The following is a 19,296-nucleotide window of genomic DNA, read 5'->3' on the forward strand; positions in this document are numbered from 1 at the left end:
CTTTAACAGAGTCGATCCCTTAGTGTCGACTCGTTTGATTCACGCACTTTAAAGACTGAGCGGCTTTTTTTAATGGCGTTTTTTTTTTTGCATAACTATAACAGTTGTTTAGTTTTGTTGCATTTATTTATTTATTTATTTATTTTAGCTAGCTATCTAAAGTGTATATTTCTCAATCTATTCATTCATTCGTTTATTTATATACTAATAAATATATTATAAAATCTATCTGTCTGTCTGTCTGTATATTTATCTACAGTATCTATCTATCCATCTTTTCATTCATTCATTTATATATTTTTCAATAAATTTTCAAATCTATCTATCTATCTATTCATTCATTCATTCATTCATATATTAAAAATGAATTATAAAATCTATCTATCTATCTATCTATCTATCTACAGCTATTGTATATATTTAACAATCTTTTCATTCAAATAAAAATCTATCTGTCTCTCTACCTGTCTGTTCATTCATTCATTCATTCATGTATATACTGTCTGTATATTCATCCATCTGTCTGTCTGTATATTCATCTACAGTATCTATCCATCTGTTCATTCATTCAATTTTCAATATATTTTAAAATATATTATAAAATTACAAAATATATCCATCTATTTATTCATCCATTTATGTATTTATAAAATTAAATCAATCAGTCTATCTATCCATCCATCCATCCAGCAGCACTCACTCCTCTACACAGAGTGCGCGAGCGCGCTTGCTTGCTTGTTGCTAGGAAACCGTTTTAAGTCAATACACAACAGGGAGCTCCGCATCAGCTGGAGCCACACGGCCATTTCACATAAACTAAGCACCCCGAGTCAGAGTCACAGCGAATACACTGAGCTAACAGCCTAATCACACTTACAGTCAACTTGGACATCACCGGGTAAGTTCTCTGACTAGCTTTAAGGTTAACTTTGCCTAGTTTGTTAGCTGTTGTTTTTTTTTTAGCTTAACATCTATCATGAACTATTTGTCTCTCTCAGTATGACTCTAGACTGTACAAAATAAATATGAATAAATAAAAATAGGTGTGTGCTGAAATGTTCCTCATGGTTCTTTGCGAATCGATTCCTCTGAAACGAGTGATTCAGAAAGAACCGATTGATACAATATTTGCAAATAAGTGTGATTTTTGTATCCAGACCTTGAGAGAACTTTACAGCAAATTCATATTTAGATATTACTAATTATTATGTAGTAGTTTATAAAACATGTATACGGTTTTTGTTTTAAAGCTTTCCATTTAATCTGTTCATGCTGACGAATCGATTCTTCTGAAATGATACTTTCAAAAAGAATCGATTGAATCAATATTTCTCTGTCACATAAGCACTCTTTTTGTGAGATATTAGTGTAGAAAAAAATCTACAAGTCTACTAGGCAACATTTTATCTTTGATCTGTGAAAAATATATTCCTAATTATGTTTAATCCATCAAAACCACTTAACTTTTTGCTTGTATGTATAGAAGTAAGTGATTACTTTTGCTTCATCACTGTTTTAGTATAGATAGTGTATCTGAAAAGCATAATAAATGTATTCTCAAATGAAAATCTGAAAATAATTAAAAAGTGTAGGATAAGATTTTTGTACCCAAACTCTGAGAGAACTCCACAACAAATTGCTATTGATCTCAATTTAAAAAAAAAATGTTTTTCCTCAATTAGGTCTTGCGCCATGCCTGATATTGAAGTACTAAAACGTCCTTCACGAGAAGGCGGAGACAGTTTGCAAGGTAAGATACAGTGATTACAGTAGCTACTATAAACACATAAAAGCTACGATGTTCTTTAATAAAGTAATAGAATGCTAATATATTGGTATAAGAGGAATAAACCGCTTCGGGATACGCTATTATAGGAAAATAATCAACTTAAGTGTGTTAACAATAACTCAGCGTCATCACACCACCCTGTAGTTGATTATTTTCCTATAACAGCACATTCCCAGGTGCTTTACTCCTTGTTTATATAGTCATAGTCAAAGTCGACTGTGTAAAGCATGGTGCAGATCCATCTGGCAAGTTACACTGTTTGACAAAATGATTCCTCAGAGGAGTTCTTAGCTTCCTAAAGGGGTTCTAGTTGGAACCCTAGTTGATAAGGAGATCTACATAATGTAAAACTCTACATAAAAGTGACAACTGAGTGACAAACCAAAGAATTCTTTGAGTTGATACCTGGTATCAGGCTTCTTACAATTGAAGACAATAATAAAATTATAAATGTGTCTTGTGTTACCTGGTTTGTTCTTCAGATCGAGGGGAACTGCAGAAAGTGTACTCCAGCCAAACATGTGCACTAGCAAACACTCCAACACCATGTGTGGGTAAAGCAATGTCCCACATCCAGGAACTAATGGACAAACTGGACCACTGGTCCCACCAGGTAAAAGAAACACTTCCAATCTAGACTGAATGACTGAATGTCGGTATGTTAGAGTAGAACAGAAACCAACAGAAACAGCCAAACACAATTTAAAGATTGTTTTCTGACATAATTAGTGCTTGTACCACAGCGCTGTTGAGTCCTCAAATCTGAGTGGTAGGGTGTTGATTAAAGTTCGATAACAGCAGCTCTAATACAGAGACTTGTATAGTCGATGCTCCATATAAAAGGAAAAAAATGTATAGTATCGGGCGTTGATTCATTTCTGCTTCATTTATGGAGGAAGTCTCCAGTGTCAGAAAAAAAGAGAGGCTGGTGAGGGAACAACTGTTAGTATCTACTATAACGTAAGCGATAACAGGAACTTGCTTGTTTTGCGCAATGTTAAACATTGTAGCAGAAGAGTCTAATTTCTGCTCACTCACTGTTATCCCGTGTTCAATTCTGTATTTGTGAGGTTTTCATTATTGCTTCTTTTGCTATAGGCAGCTACTACACAGCATGATATTTCTGAAGGAAAAAATAAAAATGACGGCATCTCCAGGTACGCACCGTGCTTGCAGTGTCATCATTGTTGCGTCCCGTTAATGCAGGTTAATAATTTATGTATATTTAATTCTAGGTTTGATTTGTCCTGTTTGAAAACTCACACTGAGCTGTGTATTGAAGGCGTGGGGCTTTTTTATGGTATGTAGCTAATGCTGCTGTAATGTTTTACCTTTTGTGTCTGGTTCAGTATATTTGCAAGATGAAACCATGAACTTTTCAATCTCTAAAATCTGATAGGAGTCTAGTATATTTACAATATATTGCTGCATGAAAAAGTCCTTATCGCATTAATCTCAGCAAATTTTATTTTTAATTTAACAAATAGCTTCTGCACTCATTAATCAGCAGCTTATAGAATAGCCATTGATCCAGTAATGCCAATGTTTTTGTTAATTCGATGCACTGTTCTGTAAACAAAACCCATGGTTTGAAGGATAAGCTGACTGAGCACTCATCTGCTAAACTTAAAGTAAGTGTAGCTTCTAATTTTATCCATTAAAAAAAAAATCAGTCCTCGAGGTAAACAATGTCTCCGATTAAGATTCATCTCCTCTGTTGTTCTTTGTGACAAAAAAAAACAAAAAACGTTTTCATGCCCTTAAGTTCAAGGTCAGAATACTGTGTAAATGAGACACGCCTCTGTTTTAGACAAACTCTGCCCACGTGTGTGTGACTTGTGCGTAACTTCTGAATAGTGCTTAAGTGTGTTAAGTGCTTAAGTTACGTTTGAGGCATTTCAGTATAAAATCCTCATTATGTGCGCGCTTAACTCAACTCTGAATACTCCTCATTAGGAGCCTGCTGGAAACAAACTGCATGAACTAACAGTCAGAATCCAAACAAATCACAAATGTCTTGGTTCTGCCTTGTAATTTCTTAGACAGATTATTGAGTACTTCTGTTCTTTTTTAATGCAGAAAATGAAACGTCGTGTCCCTTCTGGAAGGGGACAGGTGGCGTTCTGCTGGAGGTGGTGTCACTTATCAAGCGCCTGGAGTCAGATCGGCAAGAGGCCAAGGAGGCACTGCAAGAGGAATGGCATAAAGCACAGCGCCTGAGAAGAAAACAGGACAGTCTCTTTCTGTGGAAACAACAACAGCTTCCCGCAGAGGTGCAGCTAGGTCCGTGTGGAAATAAGCTGCTATGTTTTGTCTAATAAACTGTTTTGTTTTGTCTGATAAACTGTTGTGGTTTGTCTAATAAGCTATGTTCTTTCTGATAAGGGATTCATTATTAATGGGTTTTTAACTGCTCCCTAGAATATGAAGCCTGCACCAGAGACATTGCAGAGCTGAGGTGGCATCTTAGAGTAAATAACGATCAAATGCACCAAGTCAGAAACATCCTGAAGCAGGTCGAGGCACAGAATCTTCAACTGCTCGAGAATATCGATTTTGTAAAGAAACAGGGCCCACTTGTAAAAGAGAAGTTGCACTTGGAAGATGGAAACATGAAGCAGATAGAATCAGCTCGAACGGAGGTGAGAACAGCCGACTGCGCACTTTGGAAGCCTTAAACAAAATATATAAGATCTAAGTAGAACCTTTTGCAAAAATCAGATCCTAGTTGGACACCTTAAGGTTTCTGTCTGATCTGAACAGGTGTTCCGAGTTTCCGACTGTTACAAAGTGCTGAAACTGGAGACTCCTTCCATAAATGTTACATAAGATGTTCAAATGCGTATTTTTCTCGGTCTGATTTAGACTGCTGAGGTGCTCACGAAGTTGTCCGATGAGCTAAGAAATTCCCAGCAGGAGCTGGAGAATGATGAACTGCAGATGAATAACGAAAGGAGTGCCATAACACAGACACTCAAAGACGTCCGCACTCAGCTTAAAGAGCGAATGTGAGTCAGTAATGACAGTCTGTGAATTATATAGCACACTACATAGAATATACAAGCGCTTATGTTTTGCTCTGTGTAGTGCACATACAGTATATACTGTATATAGGACAGGAGGCCACTTGGGATTTTGGCCATTTGAGGTTTGGTCCTCGCTAACAATTGTAAACAGCGCAGTAGGAATACTTGTGAGCATCCTTTTGAAGGCTGTAATGAGAAATGGGACCACTACGTCCTCACAGGCACACGCAAACAGGGACCCAAGTGCAACATTCGGGACGGGGCATTTGTGGGATTTGCATCAATGTCTGTGTGTGTCCTTGTTAATAATTGAGCTTTTTCAATAATGACAATTAGTTTGCATTTCTTTATTGGTGTCAATAATTTTTTTGTCTTTTTGAGAGAAAATACTTTAAAAAAAAAGAAGCTCTTATGAGAAAAAGTGAGATTTTTTTCAATTTAAGGGGAAAATATAATAATTTAATTCTACAGTTGACTGTGCATTAGGCATAAACTGAGATAAACAACCATTCTAATATTATTAACAGTATTTTGAATATTTCCTTATCAAAGGTGTAATGTTTGATGAATAATACGCGGTATGAGAACACTGTTCAACTTTATTCGACAACATTCAACTTCTTCTCTGCTTTCAGCTCCGAAATCCAGCAGCTGAAGTCTTCCTGGGATGTTACTTGTGCCAGAATCCGTGAGACTGAGGAGAAGGTTGCATTTAAAGCTAAACAGATTGAGGCCAGGCTCCAGCAGATCCCCATTCTAGAAACGCAAGAGACCGAAATAAGCAATGTCGTGAGTGTTAATCAAAATATTACTGAACTAAGAATGTATACCCTGCAAAACATACATCTCGAGCAACCCTAAATGAATAACTATTCTATATGTATGGAATAAAACACTCGGCCGTGTGCTGTTATACATAGGAACATTTACAATATTTTATTTATAAAAGAATAACATATTTTTATCCATTTATAGTTACATTTAATGTTATGGCCGCTATAAACAGTTGTTCCTTCACCAGCCTCTCTTTTTTTTCCCTCTCTCCTGAAGTTAATAAAACAAAAAGCTCAGTTTGTCCTGTTACCAAGAAACTGCAAAGCTCAGAGGCTTTCCTTTGTCAGAAAATGTACTGACTGTTACAAAGCACTGACACTGGAGACTCCTTCCCTAAATGTTACATAGCAGAAAACATCATCGTATCCAATATGCTTTTCTTAAATAACAAAGCATTTTTAATCTGTCTATTATTAGTCTTAGATTAAGTCCCTGTGAACGAGCTGTTACTATAGAAACGATAACATATTAGAATGAGTGCATTATTATAAACCTGTGATTTGCAGCTGCACTACTGTCAGAAAATTAATCAACATTGTCGAACCAATCACAATCGAGAATTCAACAGCACTGTGGTTTAAATCTTGCTAATGATAACTTTCTTGCTTTAGGTTATGGAACTAAAAGCAAAACTACAAAGTCATGAAAGAAAACTGGCAGAAAAACAAGATGACTTGACAAACTTTCTAAAGCAGATCCAAGCAACTGTAAGTACTGTTTAATATTAATTATAGAAAATCAGCTAGTAATGCTTTTTTTTTTAAATCAATCCATTAAGAGTAATGTTATGTGTTGATTTAATAAAAAAAAAAAAAAAAAAAAAAGATAAAAAAATGTTTTCAGTCGTCCTCTAGAGGGCAGGAAAGGCCCATGATTTATTTTGGACATTGGTCCATAGTCTTAAACACACCACCACCATTTTGTTGTAACACTGGTCTCATGCTTAGACCTTTTAATACAAATGTTTACATGATATACTGCATTAAAATAATGAAGTATGTGGTGCATAAACATTCTGAAATAAGCAATAAGTTGACCTTTTAAATATCTCATTATTATTACATGTCATTTATACATATATATAAAAAAATAAATAAATCTACATTGTAAATGTATGGTCAAACTAAAATAATGTCAAAGCATCCCTAGTCCAAATGCCATGTTTCCACTGCAATAACCTGCATAAACAAGCAGCAGTATGACAGATACAGCCAAATCTCATCTTCACCCTGCTGCGTGTTTGCTCATGCCTGCATGTCATTTTTAAAAATTACACTTTTATAAATACGTATACAAAACTATAACTGTCACACTTATCATTTATCAGAGGCATGAAGGAGAAGCAAATGTCTGCGAGTCTGAGGAGATCTTCAGCAGGAAGCGTCAGGAGCTCCTACGCCTGCGTGATAAAAATAAAGAACATGAAATAGAAACCGAGGACTACAATAAGAAGATCCGTCAAAGGTTTGCTGCTCTTTATATTGTACATGTACAGCATACCTTTACTTAATGCTTTAATGTGCAAGTTTATTAGTTTATTACATTGTTTTTACACAGTAAACACTATACAATAAGCAAAATACAACAAATGCTCTGCAATAAACACTATACATCGAGTACAGTACAATAAACAGTATAATCACTACACAATAAACACTCCATAAACACCATAAGACAAATGCTACACACTAAACAGTAAACACTAAACAGTAAACATTATGCACCATTCATTATATAACAAACACCATATAACCAATGCTACACACTAAACACTATACAGTAAACATTATATAACAATCACTTTCCAATAAACATAACACATCACCTTACAGTAAACACCCTACAACACACACTATACATTAGATACTATACCTTAAACACAGCACAGCAAACACTATACAATAAACACGATGCACTAAACACAACTGCTATACATTAGGCAAACAACAAACACCATACAACAAATATAGTGTACAACACTATACAACAAACACTGTACAATAAACAATGTACAACAAACACTATCCAAATGACTGTATATTAAGCATTATGCAACAATCACTATACAACAAACACTATACAATAAACACTATACGTTAAACACTCTACAACAAACACTACAAAATAAATGCTACAATAAGAAGTCTGCATTCAACACTATACAAAACATTATACATCGAACACTATAAAACAAATACTATACACCAAACACTACACAACATTTGCCATACAACATACAGTATACAATAAACAATGTACAAAGAAGACTATACAAATGACTGTATATTAAGCATTATACAAAGGTTACTCTACAATAAACACTGCACAATAAACAGTATACAACATGCATCATACAAAAAATTCTATACAACCATCACTATACAACAAACACTGCACAATAAACACTATACAGTAAACAATATACAATTAACAATATACAAATTCCTGTCTATTAAGCACTGTACAGCAGTCACTCTACAAGAAACACTACACCATAAACAATATACAAAAAACAGTAAACACTATGCAACAATAACTACAATGAACACTACAGAACATGTACCATACCATACAGCAATCACTATACAATGAAGACTACACAATAAACACTATACAACAAACACAATACAGTCAACATACAATGATCACTATACAAATTACTGTTTATTAAGCACTATACAGCAATTACCCTACAATAAAGTATATGCAGCAAACAATATACAATAATCACTCAACAGCAATCATTGTACAACAAACACTATACCATAAACACTATACAACAAACACTGTACAATGACCACTGTACAAATGGCTGTATTTTAAGCTTTACACAACAGTTACTCTACAATAAACACTATACGATAAACAATATGCAAAACAATCTCTATAAAATACACACTATACAGTAAATGCTATGCAACAAACACTATACAACAGTCACTCTACAATAAACACTACACAACAGACACTGTACAACAAACACTATACAGTCAACAATATATAATGAACAGTATAGAAATTACTGTATATTAAGCATTATACAACAGTTACTCTACAATAAACACTCCAAAATAAACAATATACGACAATCATTATACGACAAACAATATACAGTAAACATTACACAACATGCAAAATGCAAAAAACACTATCCAATAATTATTCTACAGAAAACGCTATACAATAATCACTCAACAACAAACAATATACAACAATCACTATACAGTAAACACTATCCAACAAAAACTGTACAGTAAATGCAAATGTGGTATGAAAAAGATGACGTGTAATAAAGTTGTTACACTACCAAGCAGTAAAGGAGCTGTCGAGTTTTGATCATTATGGTGTTTGGCAAAATCTGCACGTATTTAATGAGTGTCCATTCTTGATTTTTATCATTTTATCTAATGAAGTGATAATGTGAATATTTGCCTTGTGTGTGTGTGTGTGTGCGTGTGTTTGTTTTACTCATTGTAGCAAGCAGGCGGAGCAGCAGCTGCAGAAGGACCAAAAGCGGATACTAGAGAAGATCAGTCAAAATGAGGAACAGAGGGATCAGGCCAAGGGTGAGCTGGCACTGCAGACCACCCGCCACACTAACACCAAGGCTCGGCTGGAGGACCTGGAGCAGCAGACACTCGTTCAGGAGCAGAGCATGAGGGTAAGAAAAGTCTTCATTGTCTACCTATTGTCTGAAAATAGTCTACTTATGTTTTTATTCCACTATAATACCCAGTTATATGCGTAGCCATGCGACCAGCAAAACCAGTATCCAAGCCTCATTATTACATCTTAAGTCATCTTTCATTAATTTTCATGACTGCATCTCACAGAGAGTTTGTGTATCAGTGGAGGAGGTATATGATGCTGTGAGATTCAGCTTTACTTTATCCTGTAATGCTACTTTTCAGGTTATGGAGCTAGCTTTATAATGCATAAGACTGATCATTCATTTATTATAGTTTATACAGTTTATAGTTTTTGGACACATGTGTATACATACACACAGTCTCCTCCGAAAGTATTGGAACAGCAAGGCTTTTTGTTTTTGCTATACACTGAAGATATTTGGGTTTGAGATCAAAATATGAATATGATACAATAAATCAGAATTTCAGCTTTCATTTCCTGATATTTACATTTACATATTTACATGGGATCTTTTAGTTGAACCCACCCATTTTTCAAGTGATCAGAAATATTGGAATGTGGCTGACAGGTGTTTCTTGTTGCACTGTTAGGTTGATTGTTTAAACAATTAATAGCTCTGATTGTCTACCTGTGGTTTGAGCCCTGGGTTTCACCTGTGAAAACTGCATTTGTTGTTAACCAACATGAAGACCAGAGAGCTGTCTATGGGAGAAAAGCAAGCCATTTTGAAGCTGAGAAAAGAGGGAAAATTGATCAGAGCCATTGCACAATTATTGGGCATGACCAATAACAACAATTTGGAATGTCCTGAAAAAGAAAGAAACCACTGGTGTAACTAACAACCAGCCTTGGAACACGTTGTCCAAGGAAAACAACAGAAGAATCATTATGAGAGCTGTGAAGAAAAACCCCAAAACAACAGTTAGTGACATCACTAACAACCACCACAGGGTAGGGGTGAAGATATCACAATCCACTGTTCAAAGAAGACTTCAAGAGCAGAAATATAGGGCCCATACCACAAGATGCAAACCACTCATCAGCAGTAAGAATCAGAAGGCCAGTTTGGAATTCACAAAGAAATACAGAAATGATCCACAAAAGTTCCAGAACCAAGATTAACCTCTACCAAGGTGAAAGAAAAGCCAGTTTGTGGGAAAAGAAAGGATCTGCTCAAGATCCAAAACATACGAACTCATCGGTCAAGCACGGTGGAGGTAGTGTCATGGCTTGGGCTTGCTTGGCTGCTTCTGGAACGGGCTCATTAATCTTTATTGATGATGGAACTCATGATGGTAGCAGCAGAATGAATTCAGAAGTCTACAGAAACATTCTGTTTGCCAATTTACAGAGAAATGCACAGAGACAATGATCTAAAACACACTGCCAACACAACAAAAAGGACTTCATCAGGGGAAAAAAGTTTTAGACTGGCCAAGTCAATCACCAGACCTTAACCCAATTGAGCAGCATTTCTCCTCCTGAAGAGGAGACTGAAGGGAGGAAACCCCCAAAAAACAACCAAAAACTGAAAGAGCCTGGGGTACAAGGCCAGAAAAGCATCACAAAAGAAGAATACAACAGTTTGGTGATGTCACTGGGTCGCCAGGTTGATGCAGCTATTGCAAGCAAGGGATATGCAACCAAATAATAAGTGTTATTTACTTGAATTCAAGACTATCTGTTCCTATACTTGTGCTCACCTAGAAATTGGGTGGTCTTCCACCAAAGGTGTCTTGGTCTAAGTTGTTTAACAACTTAGAACGACTTTAATTCTGATCTCATATTCATCTGTCTCATATTCATTGTTTAATCTCAAACCCAAATGTCTTCGGTGTCTCACAAAACAATGGAATTGGCCTTGCTGTTCCAATACTTTTGGAGGGGACTATATAAATAAAATGGACATTAGTGTGGAAATTGGTGAATGCGCATCCAAAATCATTTTTATTATATCAATTATATTAATGAGCTCCTTCTAATACGTTATCATTTGTATAGTAACAACTCATTTAGAGGGACTTGTACTGTGCATGCTCTGCATAATAAGGACCAATAATACATATATATATATATATTCAGTGAGCACCTGAAGTCATTATGTTGAATAACTTAATACTAATGGGGAAGAACACCATGAAAGATCAACTCCTAGGGCTGTGTGCTGTTCTTGATAGTCAAGGCAAGCTTCTTTGTTTGGCAGAAAGAGAGAGAAACGTTGAAGATGCAGCTGATGAGTGAGATGAAGCTGGTAGCCGTCGTCAAGGTAAGCTCTCAGAACACATCAGCGTGATCACACAAACGTGCACTTCCAGCATGTAATTGCACAAATGTCTGTCTTTTAAATGATCAAGTAAGGTTAAATCACCAGTGAAATGAAAAGTCTAATAAGTGTAAATGTCTTTTAGTTAGTTTATTGATGAAAAGTTTGCAGTTCAAGCATAACACCAGTCCTGGAAGAGTCCAGCAGAGTCAAACAAGTACCTTTTATGAACATTCCCTGGCAAACAGCTAAACATGTAAAGAGTACTGATTTTCACAGAGGTCCACAAAACCACATTCTATCTCTGAACTCCTGCTTTTAAATGTAAATATACTGTATTTCCCACTAAACACTGTATATTTATTATCAGGACTGTTTGTTCATCTAAACCTTTAGGGTAACATCGCCTCAATTATGAAGGAATATAAAGAGACAGAAGCCGATTGTGAGAGAGAGAAAGACAAGGTAGTGAAAGAACATGAAGAGGCCTCGTCTGCATTCGCCCAGCTGGAGACGGAGTTGTTTAAACTGCGAGAAATACACACAGCCAAATCTAAAGTAAGGATTTCACTCAGATCTAACAGGACATCATGATATATTATGAAATACAGCAGAGTAATGTACTCCTTCTAGCTTCCCACAAGTCATGCATCAAGCATCTTCACTTAGCTGTTTTAAAAAACATCTTAAAACTGTTTTCTTTTTTTCTTTTTTTTTTTAACTTCTGTTCATGCTACATCACAGGGCAGCTTAACATACATGGAAGAAAGCGCTATCCGCCCTCTACCACAAACATGAGCTCACAGATGCCCACGATTGGCTAGGGTCAGTGTGATTGACAGGGAGGAGAGAGTATGCCCCTCCCACCCAGAGAGCATGACCAATGAGGCTCTCTTAGACTTTTTTTTTTTTTAACTTTAGCTTCTCTTTAATTTTTTTGTATTATTTGACATTTTATGAGAATTTTTTTTTATTTGCATTAAATAATTAGATTATTAATTATTTATAACTCCCTTCTTTACTCAATTTTTTATTACCATTTTATCTGAATTATTTATGGTTACCTTATTATTATTATTATTATTATTATTATTATTATTATTATTTTACCATTATTTAGTTGTATGAAATTTTCTCTATTTTCTAAAAGCAAAATAAACATACATGTTAACTGTACACAATATCCAATTTTAAACTTTTGTCTCTGCTTTAATTTTCCTTTTAGAAAATTGAGGACTTGAAAAGGAAATTGAGTGATGTCCTGACTGCACATAAAAGCCTGTCTGATGATCTGGACCAGCAGAAGCGTGCCTGTCTCGACCATCTGCTTTCAGCTAAAGTAGAAGTGTTTATATATTTATTTATACATTTTGGAGGCTTTGTGCATGTTTATGAGATATTTAACAGAGAAATGATTGTCTGCAGGAAGCCCACAAGACAGACTTGGTGAGATGTGAACAGGTTTCCAGAAGGATCGAGGAGCTCAGGCTAAAGTGTGAAGAATACAGAAAGGAATCAGCAGTAATGGAGGACATGGTTACTGCCATGCCGCAAATCCTGGAAGAACTACAGTAAGTCAAGATAGCACAGAAGAGGAACAGTATAAAACTCTTTAAGGTGAGAGCTAAAGCACGTGAAAGACACAACTGGAGAGGAACCAGGACACTCGTGCATGATATAAAAACTACAGAACGATGTATATAGCGGCATATTAAAGAAGTAAAGTCTCCTACAGCATTAAGTAGTACCCAGTTAGTTCCACTTTGCTACTTGGTGTGGTGAGAGAGCATGATGGAACCCAGATCATGTAATATAGGAAGACCCTTCTATTAAGTAGTGTCATAATCTACATTGAGAACCATGCATGTTTTGCTAAGAGTGTTAGCAAGTGTGTGTGTGTGGTTTTTAGGAGTGAATCTGACATGGTGGAGTATAAGCACAACCTGATCAGCACAGTGATGTCCAGCCTGCAGAGTGACACAGTGGCCTGCAGAAACAGGACAGCCCTTTCAAAGGAAGCTCACTCGTCCCTCCTTTCCCAACAGCAGGCTGTGATGCAAGACTTGAAGGTCTGAGGGGGAAGAATGTTACTACTAGTTTGCGTAATGCCCTGAGATCTCTACTAGCTTTGAATCGCAGAGGTGCTAATATTGCTAACAAAAAAATTCCTAGCAGGCAGAGAGAAGAAACTGAATTTTTCCACAAAAAAAAGCAATGGTAACAAACCCGTAAAGCAAAAGTGTAATGGGACGCTACTTAATAATTAGCAGCTCCTCCATTATTTTTAAACCAACCAATGATATCACAGTATCTTTCACATCCCTGGCCCTTTCCCCTTCAGTGAATTGCCTTTGGTATGAATGCTGGTATGCCTTTGGTATCAACATAGCAAGAGGTCAAAAATCGTAAATGCTACAGCTAAATTAATGTTGGCACCTCTGAGTCCAGTTTCAGAGACATAGATCAAGTCTAGTTTGGATTTAATTTACCTTGTAATTTACCTTTACAATTTCATTGTATGTACTGAATAATATGCTTTAGGTGTGAATCTGGCACATGGAATTTCCACTATAAATACTGTGCTGTATAGAATATAGTAGCTTGTATGTGTGTGTATATATATATATATATATATATATATATATATATATACACACACACACACACATACACATACACTTACACTTACACACACACACCTATGTATATATATATATATATATATATATATATATATATATGTTAGTGTCAGAATTACAGTACAAGTTACATTTTTATATCTGGACACATGAAACATTGATGCCATTAAATTAAAATAAATTTAGGAAACAGACATAACATAAATGAGTTACAGGTTCATTTCAATATTTTCACAGACAGCCAATTCCCCCCATAAACTTTTAAACATTTTGTAGTGTTACAACCTGAAACTGAAATGAACTTAATCAGGATTATATGTCATGAATCTACACAAAATAACCCATATTGTGTATAACCCAACACCCTGAAAACACCATCCTCAGAGTAAATCATGGTGGTGGTAGCACCATGTTGAGAATTACCCTTGTCCTCTTAGTTGCTCCTCTGACTAATGCCATTCTTTACTGTTTTTCCTGATGTTTGGTGGATGGTCCTGTCATGGTTGTGCCCTATTTTGTTTTCATTTTAAATAATGGATTTACTGTTGCTCCATGGGATGTTCAAAATTTGGAATATTTTATTTATACCCAAAAGCAGATTGATGTTATTTTTCAGAACTTGTTTTGGCAGGTCCTTGGTCTTCATGCTGCAGTTTTGTTTAGGTATGTTCTCTAACAAATGCTGGGTTCTTTCAGGAACAGGTGTGTTAACACTGAGATCACGTGACACTAATTGCACACAGGTCGACTCAGGGTAATTATGGCAACGGGGTGAATACTTATGCAATCCATTTTGGATTCAGGTTGTAACGCTACAAAATGTGGAAAAGTCATTTGGAGTGTAAATACTTATGCAATGCACTGTAAACACACAGTACTGCTTGTGATGATACCAGTTAATGCTCAGAGATTTAAGGTGTTTATCTGCATCGGAAAAATCTACTCTACATATTGTTTAGCTGTATGCTTAGATTTTACAAGCTTCCTAGGATTTGTGCTTATACTCAGGAATATATTAGAATTCTAAGGCCTTTATAGTAAACTATAATGTTTTAAGACATTAGCGTTATACATAATATCATATATTTCCTTTATTTTATCTTTCCCTTTTTCCCTTTCATCCCAGCTGTACAGTCATCCAGTGTCACAATGCTAATACATGTTTGTTCTAGTAATGTGAAGCAGCCTCATATAATTTTCTGTAAGAAATAATATGTTATGTGTTGCATGAAAGCCATGAATTATCACTTCATTTTGCTTGGAAAAAGCCATTTATTGGGGGAGTTGCGATTCAGGATTATGGCCCCAGTCAGAGCCTCGCGCCTGATGAGAGTCTCACATGGCTTATCTAATGTGAAATCGCCATGTGGTATATAGTTTCATTAAACGGTGATCAAGAATGCATTAGTTCAAAACAAGAAAAGGCAATGGAGCTTAATCCGCCATGCGCGCACGGGTGCAGCAAACTCCAAACAAGTTGTTGGTGCGAGACAGGCGCAGAATTAAAAGTCTTCCCTCATAGAGCCGGGGTCCCATTAGCTGGCTGCAGGGCAGCAGAGCAGAGCGCCTTTTCAGGCCTTGCGCGGAAAACAATAAAACAGCAGCAAACACACTCATTAAAGCGCCCGCTTTTACCAGTTAAAGAAAGGAAATGGTGAGAAGTACAGTTGCAGGGCCTTTCTGCGCATTTCTGTGAAGCAAACTCGTCACTGGTTCGTCACATTGGCTGTAGATCAAGAAGCTTTATGTGATTAGATTCAATTTTATTCTACCGCTGCTGAATTCTCGATTCTGACTGGTCTGTCCATAGCTACCCCAACAGTATCTCTGGCTGTGAGGCAAGTTTATATTAATGCATTTATTCTCATACATAAAAATGTGTAATTGTTCATGTGGTGCAGATTTCTGTAACATTTATGGAAGGAGTCTCCAGTGTCAGCACTTTGTGACAATCAGAGGTTTTTCCACCACAGGAAAGTCTTCATTTTTCATTTGTCTTACTAACTGGTGATAGGACGACTGTTTATACCTGTTTAAACGGATAAAATATACAGTGTTTTTTCACTTAATAAATAATAAATTGTAATTGCCGGCAAATTTCTGTGGTGTAAGAGGAATAAAAAACTTCAAGACATAACTGGAACTCTGCTTCGTAACACCCTGTTGTTGATTATTTCTCTGTTTTAGAGGGCAGATATAAACCACCAACATTCTCATTCATTAAGTCTTAAAAATAATGATAAAGATGTTTCTTGAAATCACAAGAGTGCATGTCTCTATGTAAAATAACTTCCACGTTTTTGTTTGTGTTTTTTTTTTTCCTCTGCTTTTCTACCGTCATGTTCATTTGTACGAAACAAATTAATCTAAACAGACACCATATGGCAGTCATATAGAGCATCCATAAGGCAGGTATAAACAGCTAGTAGGGTGTTGAAGCCGAACATGTACTCTACCATGACTCCCATTCCGAATCAATTTGTTTTCCTTGTAGTCTCCGGCTCCAATTGTTTGTTTGCTTATTTGATCAAGAGCGATTCTCGTCAAGGAGGAGAAAAAGAGGACGCAAAGTGCCGACACCATCAGTTTCTTACACTCAACAAAGCATAATTTGTTCCATTTACACTTTGCGGGCATGTGAGACAGGCTTTGTCAGTGCCGCATGCAGTAATTAAGCTTTAAATCAATAGGCTGCATTTGTCATGTTTATGGCCAGTCCCTCTGCTGGCTTCCACTCATCAGTTAGTGCTGCACTGTTTTACTGCCCAAATGCACTCCATTATTTGTACAGGTACGACAGAGACGTGCTCGCGGCTCAGTCTTGCCTACAGCCATGAGAGCGGCATGGAGATGAGATGAGACAGGCAAATCAGCCATTTATTTATTGTAATTTGTTTACATGCTCCTCTAAGTGCCGTCTGATTATTAGTGTTTGTGCATGTCGTAGCAAAGAGGTTTCACTGCAGCATTGCATGTTGTGACATGCACATGCTCGTTAATGAGGAATTTTAATTTTTTTTTTTTTTTTGTAATGAAAACACAAATGCATACAACACATCACCTGTTGTAGGTGTTTCTCAGCAGGAAAGTGTTTTAGAATAATGTCATTTTTATCATAAGTCTTAGGTGCCATACATTGTTATATACATTTTGTTCATCTCTGATGTTAGCCATACAAACAATCGTAAATGCTACGGCTAAACCATAAATGTTGGCACCTCTGAGTCCAGTTTCAGAGACATGGATCCAGTCTGGTTGTGGATTTAATTTACCTTACATACCTTTTCCTATTAGTTTCATTGTATTTACTGAATAATATGCTTTAGTTATGAATCTGGCTCATAGTAGCATTTCTATCATTTCAGTTTTATCACTAGACACATGAAACATTGATGTCTTTACATGTAGGAAATGAACATAATGTAAATGAGGTGCAGGTAAATTTCAGTATGTTCATATGACTATATACAGTCGTTCTCTCACTTTTTCCTGAAGTTAAAAAGACCACAAAAATTGGTAAGCACCATTCTGAAGACTTTCCCATGTGGGTAAATGTAAATCTTTAAAGTTACAGCTTTACCTCTGACTGTTACAAAGCACTGGCACTGGAGACTCCTTCCATAAATGTTAAATAAACATCTCCTTACAGAAAACTTCCCCATATCAATGATTAGAACTTTTTCTTTGGTAAATAACAGTACGTTGTGTATTATTAGTCTTAGATTATGTGGAACGTCTGCAATATACATCCTTCTGCAAGTTGTTACTATAGAAACGATAATGTATTAGAACGAGCACGTTAATATAAAACTGTGATTTACAGCTGCAGAACACCTAATGATCAATCAGAATCCAGAACTCAACAGCACTGTGGTAGATAAATGCCTTTCGGTTTGGATCACAGTAGTTTTTTTATCCTATGCGTTAACGTCACTGATGTTTCTCTTCCTGACTGCGCAGGCTAATTTGAGGAAAGCTCTAAAAGAGAACGCGGAGTTGGCGCAGGAATACAGGGAGCTGCAGAAAGCCGTGATGGTTGCCAAGCGAGAAGCTGTGTTCACGTTGAGTGAGAAAAACAGAGCCGAGGCCTCTTTTCACAATCACACACAGGTAAAATAAATAGTCCAGTGCACTCTCTCTGACACATATACACCATCAGAGGGCTTTTATCGCAACACATGCTTTTGTGTGGGCTGTTTTTGATTATATATACAGGCAGAGTGCATCACATCACATAACAGTGGCACATCAGCTATCAGTGGTGGTTGTTTTCAACTGTGCAACCAGCAAAATGCCCACTGCAGTAAACCATCCAATATATACATTAGCAAAGAAAAAAAGAGATGGCTAATATTCTGATTATACTTACATTTATACATACAGATTTTATATATATATATATATATATATATATATATATATATATACATATATATATATATATATATATACATATATATATATATATATATATATATACATATATATATATATATATATATATATATATATATATATATATATATATATATATAATATTTGTATATATATATATATACACACACACACACACACACACACATATATATATATATATATATATATATATATATATATATATATATATATATATATATATATATATGTAGAATATTTCCAAAAAAATGTGTTTTGCATGTGATTTGTCAGACAGTGTTGATTAATTTTCTATAACAACAGTTCCGACAGTAGTGCAGGTTTATATTAATGCGCTCGTTCTAATACATTACCGTTTCTATAGTAACAATGTGTTGATATTTAACAAATGAAATTGTCGACACAGTGAAGTTTTCTGCAAGGTGACATTTATTTAACATTTACGGATGGAGTCTCCAGCGTCAGCGATTTGTAACAGTCAGAGGGTAAAAAGTTTCCTGATACAGGAAAGTCTTCAGGATTTTGCGTTTTGGGGTTTCTTGGTAACATGGAAAGCTGTGTTTTTTTTTTTTTTTTAGACTTATTAAATTCACAAGAGGAAAAAAGAGAGTCTGGTGAAAGAACGACTGTTTATAGCTGCTATAACTTAAGTGTCTAATTGTTTTATTCCACGATGTT

At 35.8% G+C, this 19,296-nt stretch overlaps 1 protein-coding gene across 1 annotated transcript in view; it reads left to right on the forward strand.

Moving 5' to 3' along the window:
• Positions 1-776: 776 nt before the first annotated feature.
• The window catches only part of LOC113533802 (coiled-coil domain-containing protein 178), a 28,693-nt gene continuing 10,173 nt past the window's right edge, over positions 777-19,296 (forward strand). Inside the window, exons 1-18 of the mRNA XM_034308401.2 lie at positions 777-898; positions 1,683-1,750; positions 2,272-2,402; positions 2,888-2,946; positions 3,025-3,089; positions 3,869-4,072; positions 4,211-4,431; positions 4,655-4,797; positions 5,451-5,604; positions 6,261-6,356; positions 6,977-7,113; positions 9,127-9,310; positions 11,504-11,566; positions 11,960-12,121; positions 12,789-12,902; positions 12,989-13,134; positions 13,473-13,632; positions 18,163-18,312. Of these exons, the coding sequence (XP_034164292.2) occupies positions 1,693-1,750; positions 2,272-2,402; positions 2,888-2,946; positions 3,025-3,089; positions 3,869-4,072; positions 4,211-4,431; positions 4,655-4,797; positions 5,451-5,604; positions 6,261-6,356; positions 6,977-7,113; positions 9,127-9,310; positions 11,504-11,566; positions 11,960-12,121; positions 12,789-12,902; positions 12,989-13,134; positions 13,473-13,632; positions 18,163-18,312 (2,247 nt within the window). The 5' untranslated portion in view covers positions 777-898; positions 1,683-1,692. The remainder of the gene's footprint in view (positions 899-1,682; positions 1,751-2,271; positions 2,403-2,887; positions 2,947-3,024; positions 3,090-3,868; positions 4,073-4,210; positions 4,432-4,654; positions 4,798-5,450; positions 5,605-6,260; positions 6,357-6,976; positions 7,114-9,126; positions 9,311-11,503; positions 11,567-11,959; positions 12,122-12,788; positions 12,903-12,988; positions 13,135-13,472; positions 13,633-18,162; positions 18,313-19,296) is intronic.

Source organism: Pangasianodon hypophthalmus, chromosome 1, assembly GCF_027358585.1.
Source record: "Pangasianodon hypophthalmus isolate fPanHyp1 chromosome 1, fPanHyp1.pri, whole genome shotgun sequence".
NCBI lineage: Eukaryota > Metazoa > Chordata > Actinopteri > Siluriformes > Pangasiidae > Pangasianodon > Pangasianodon hypophthalmus.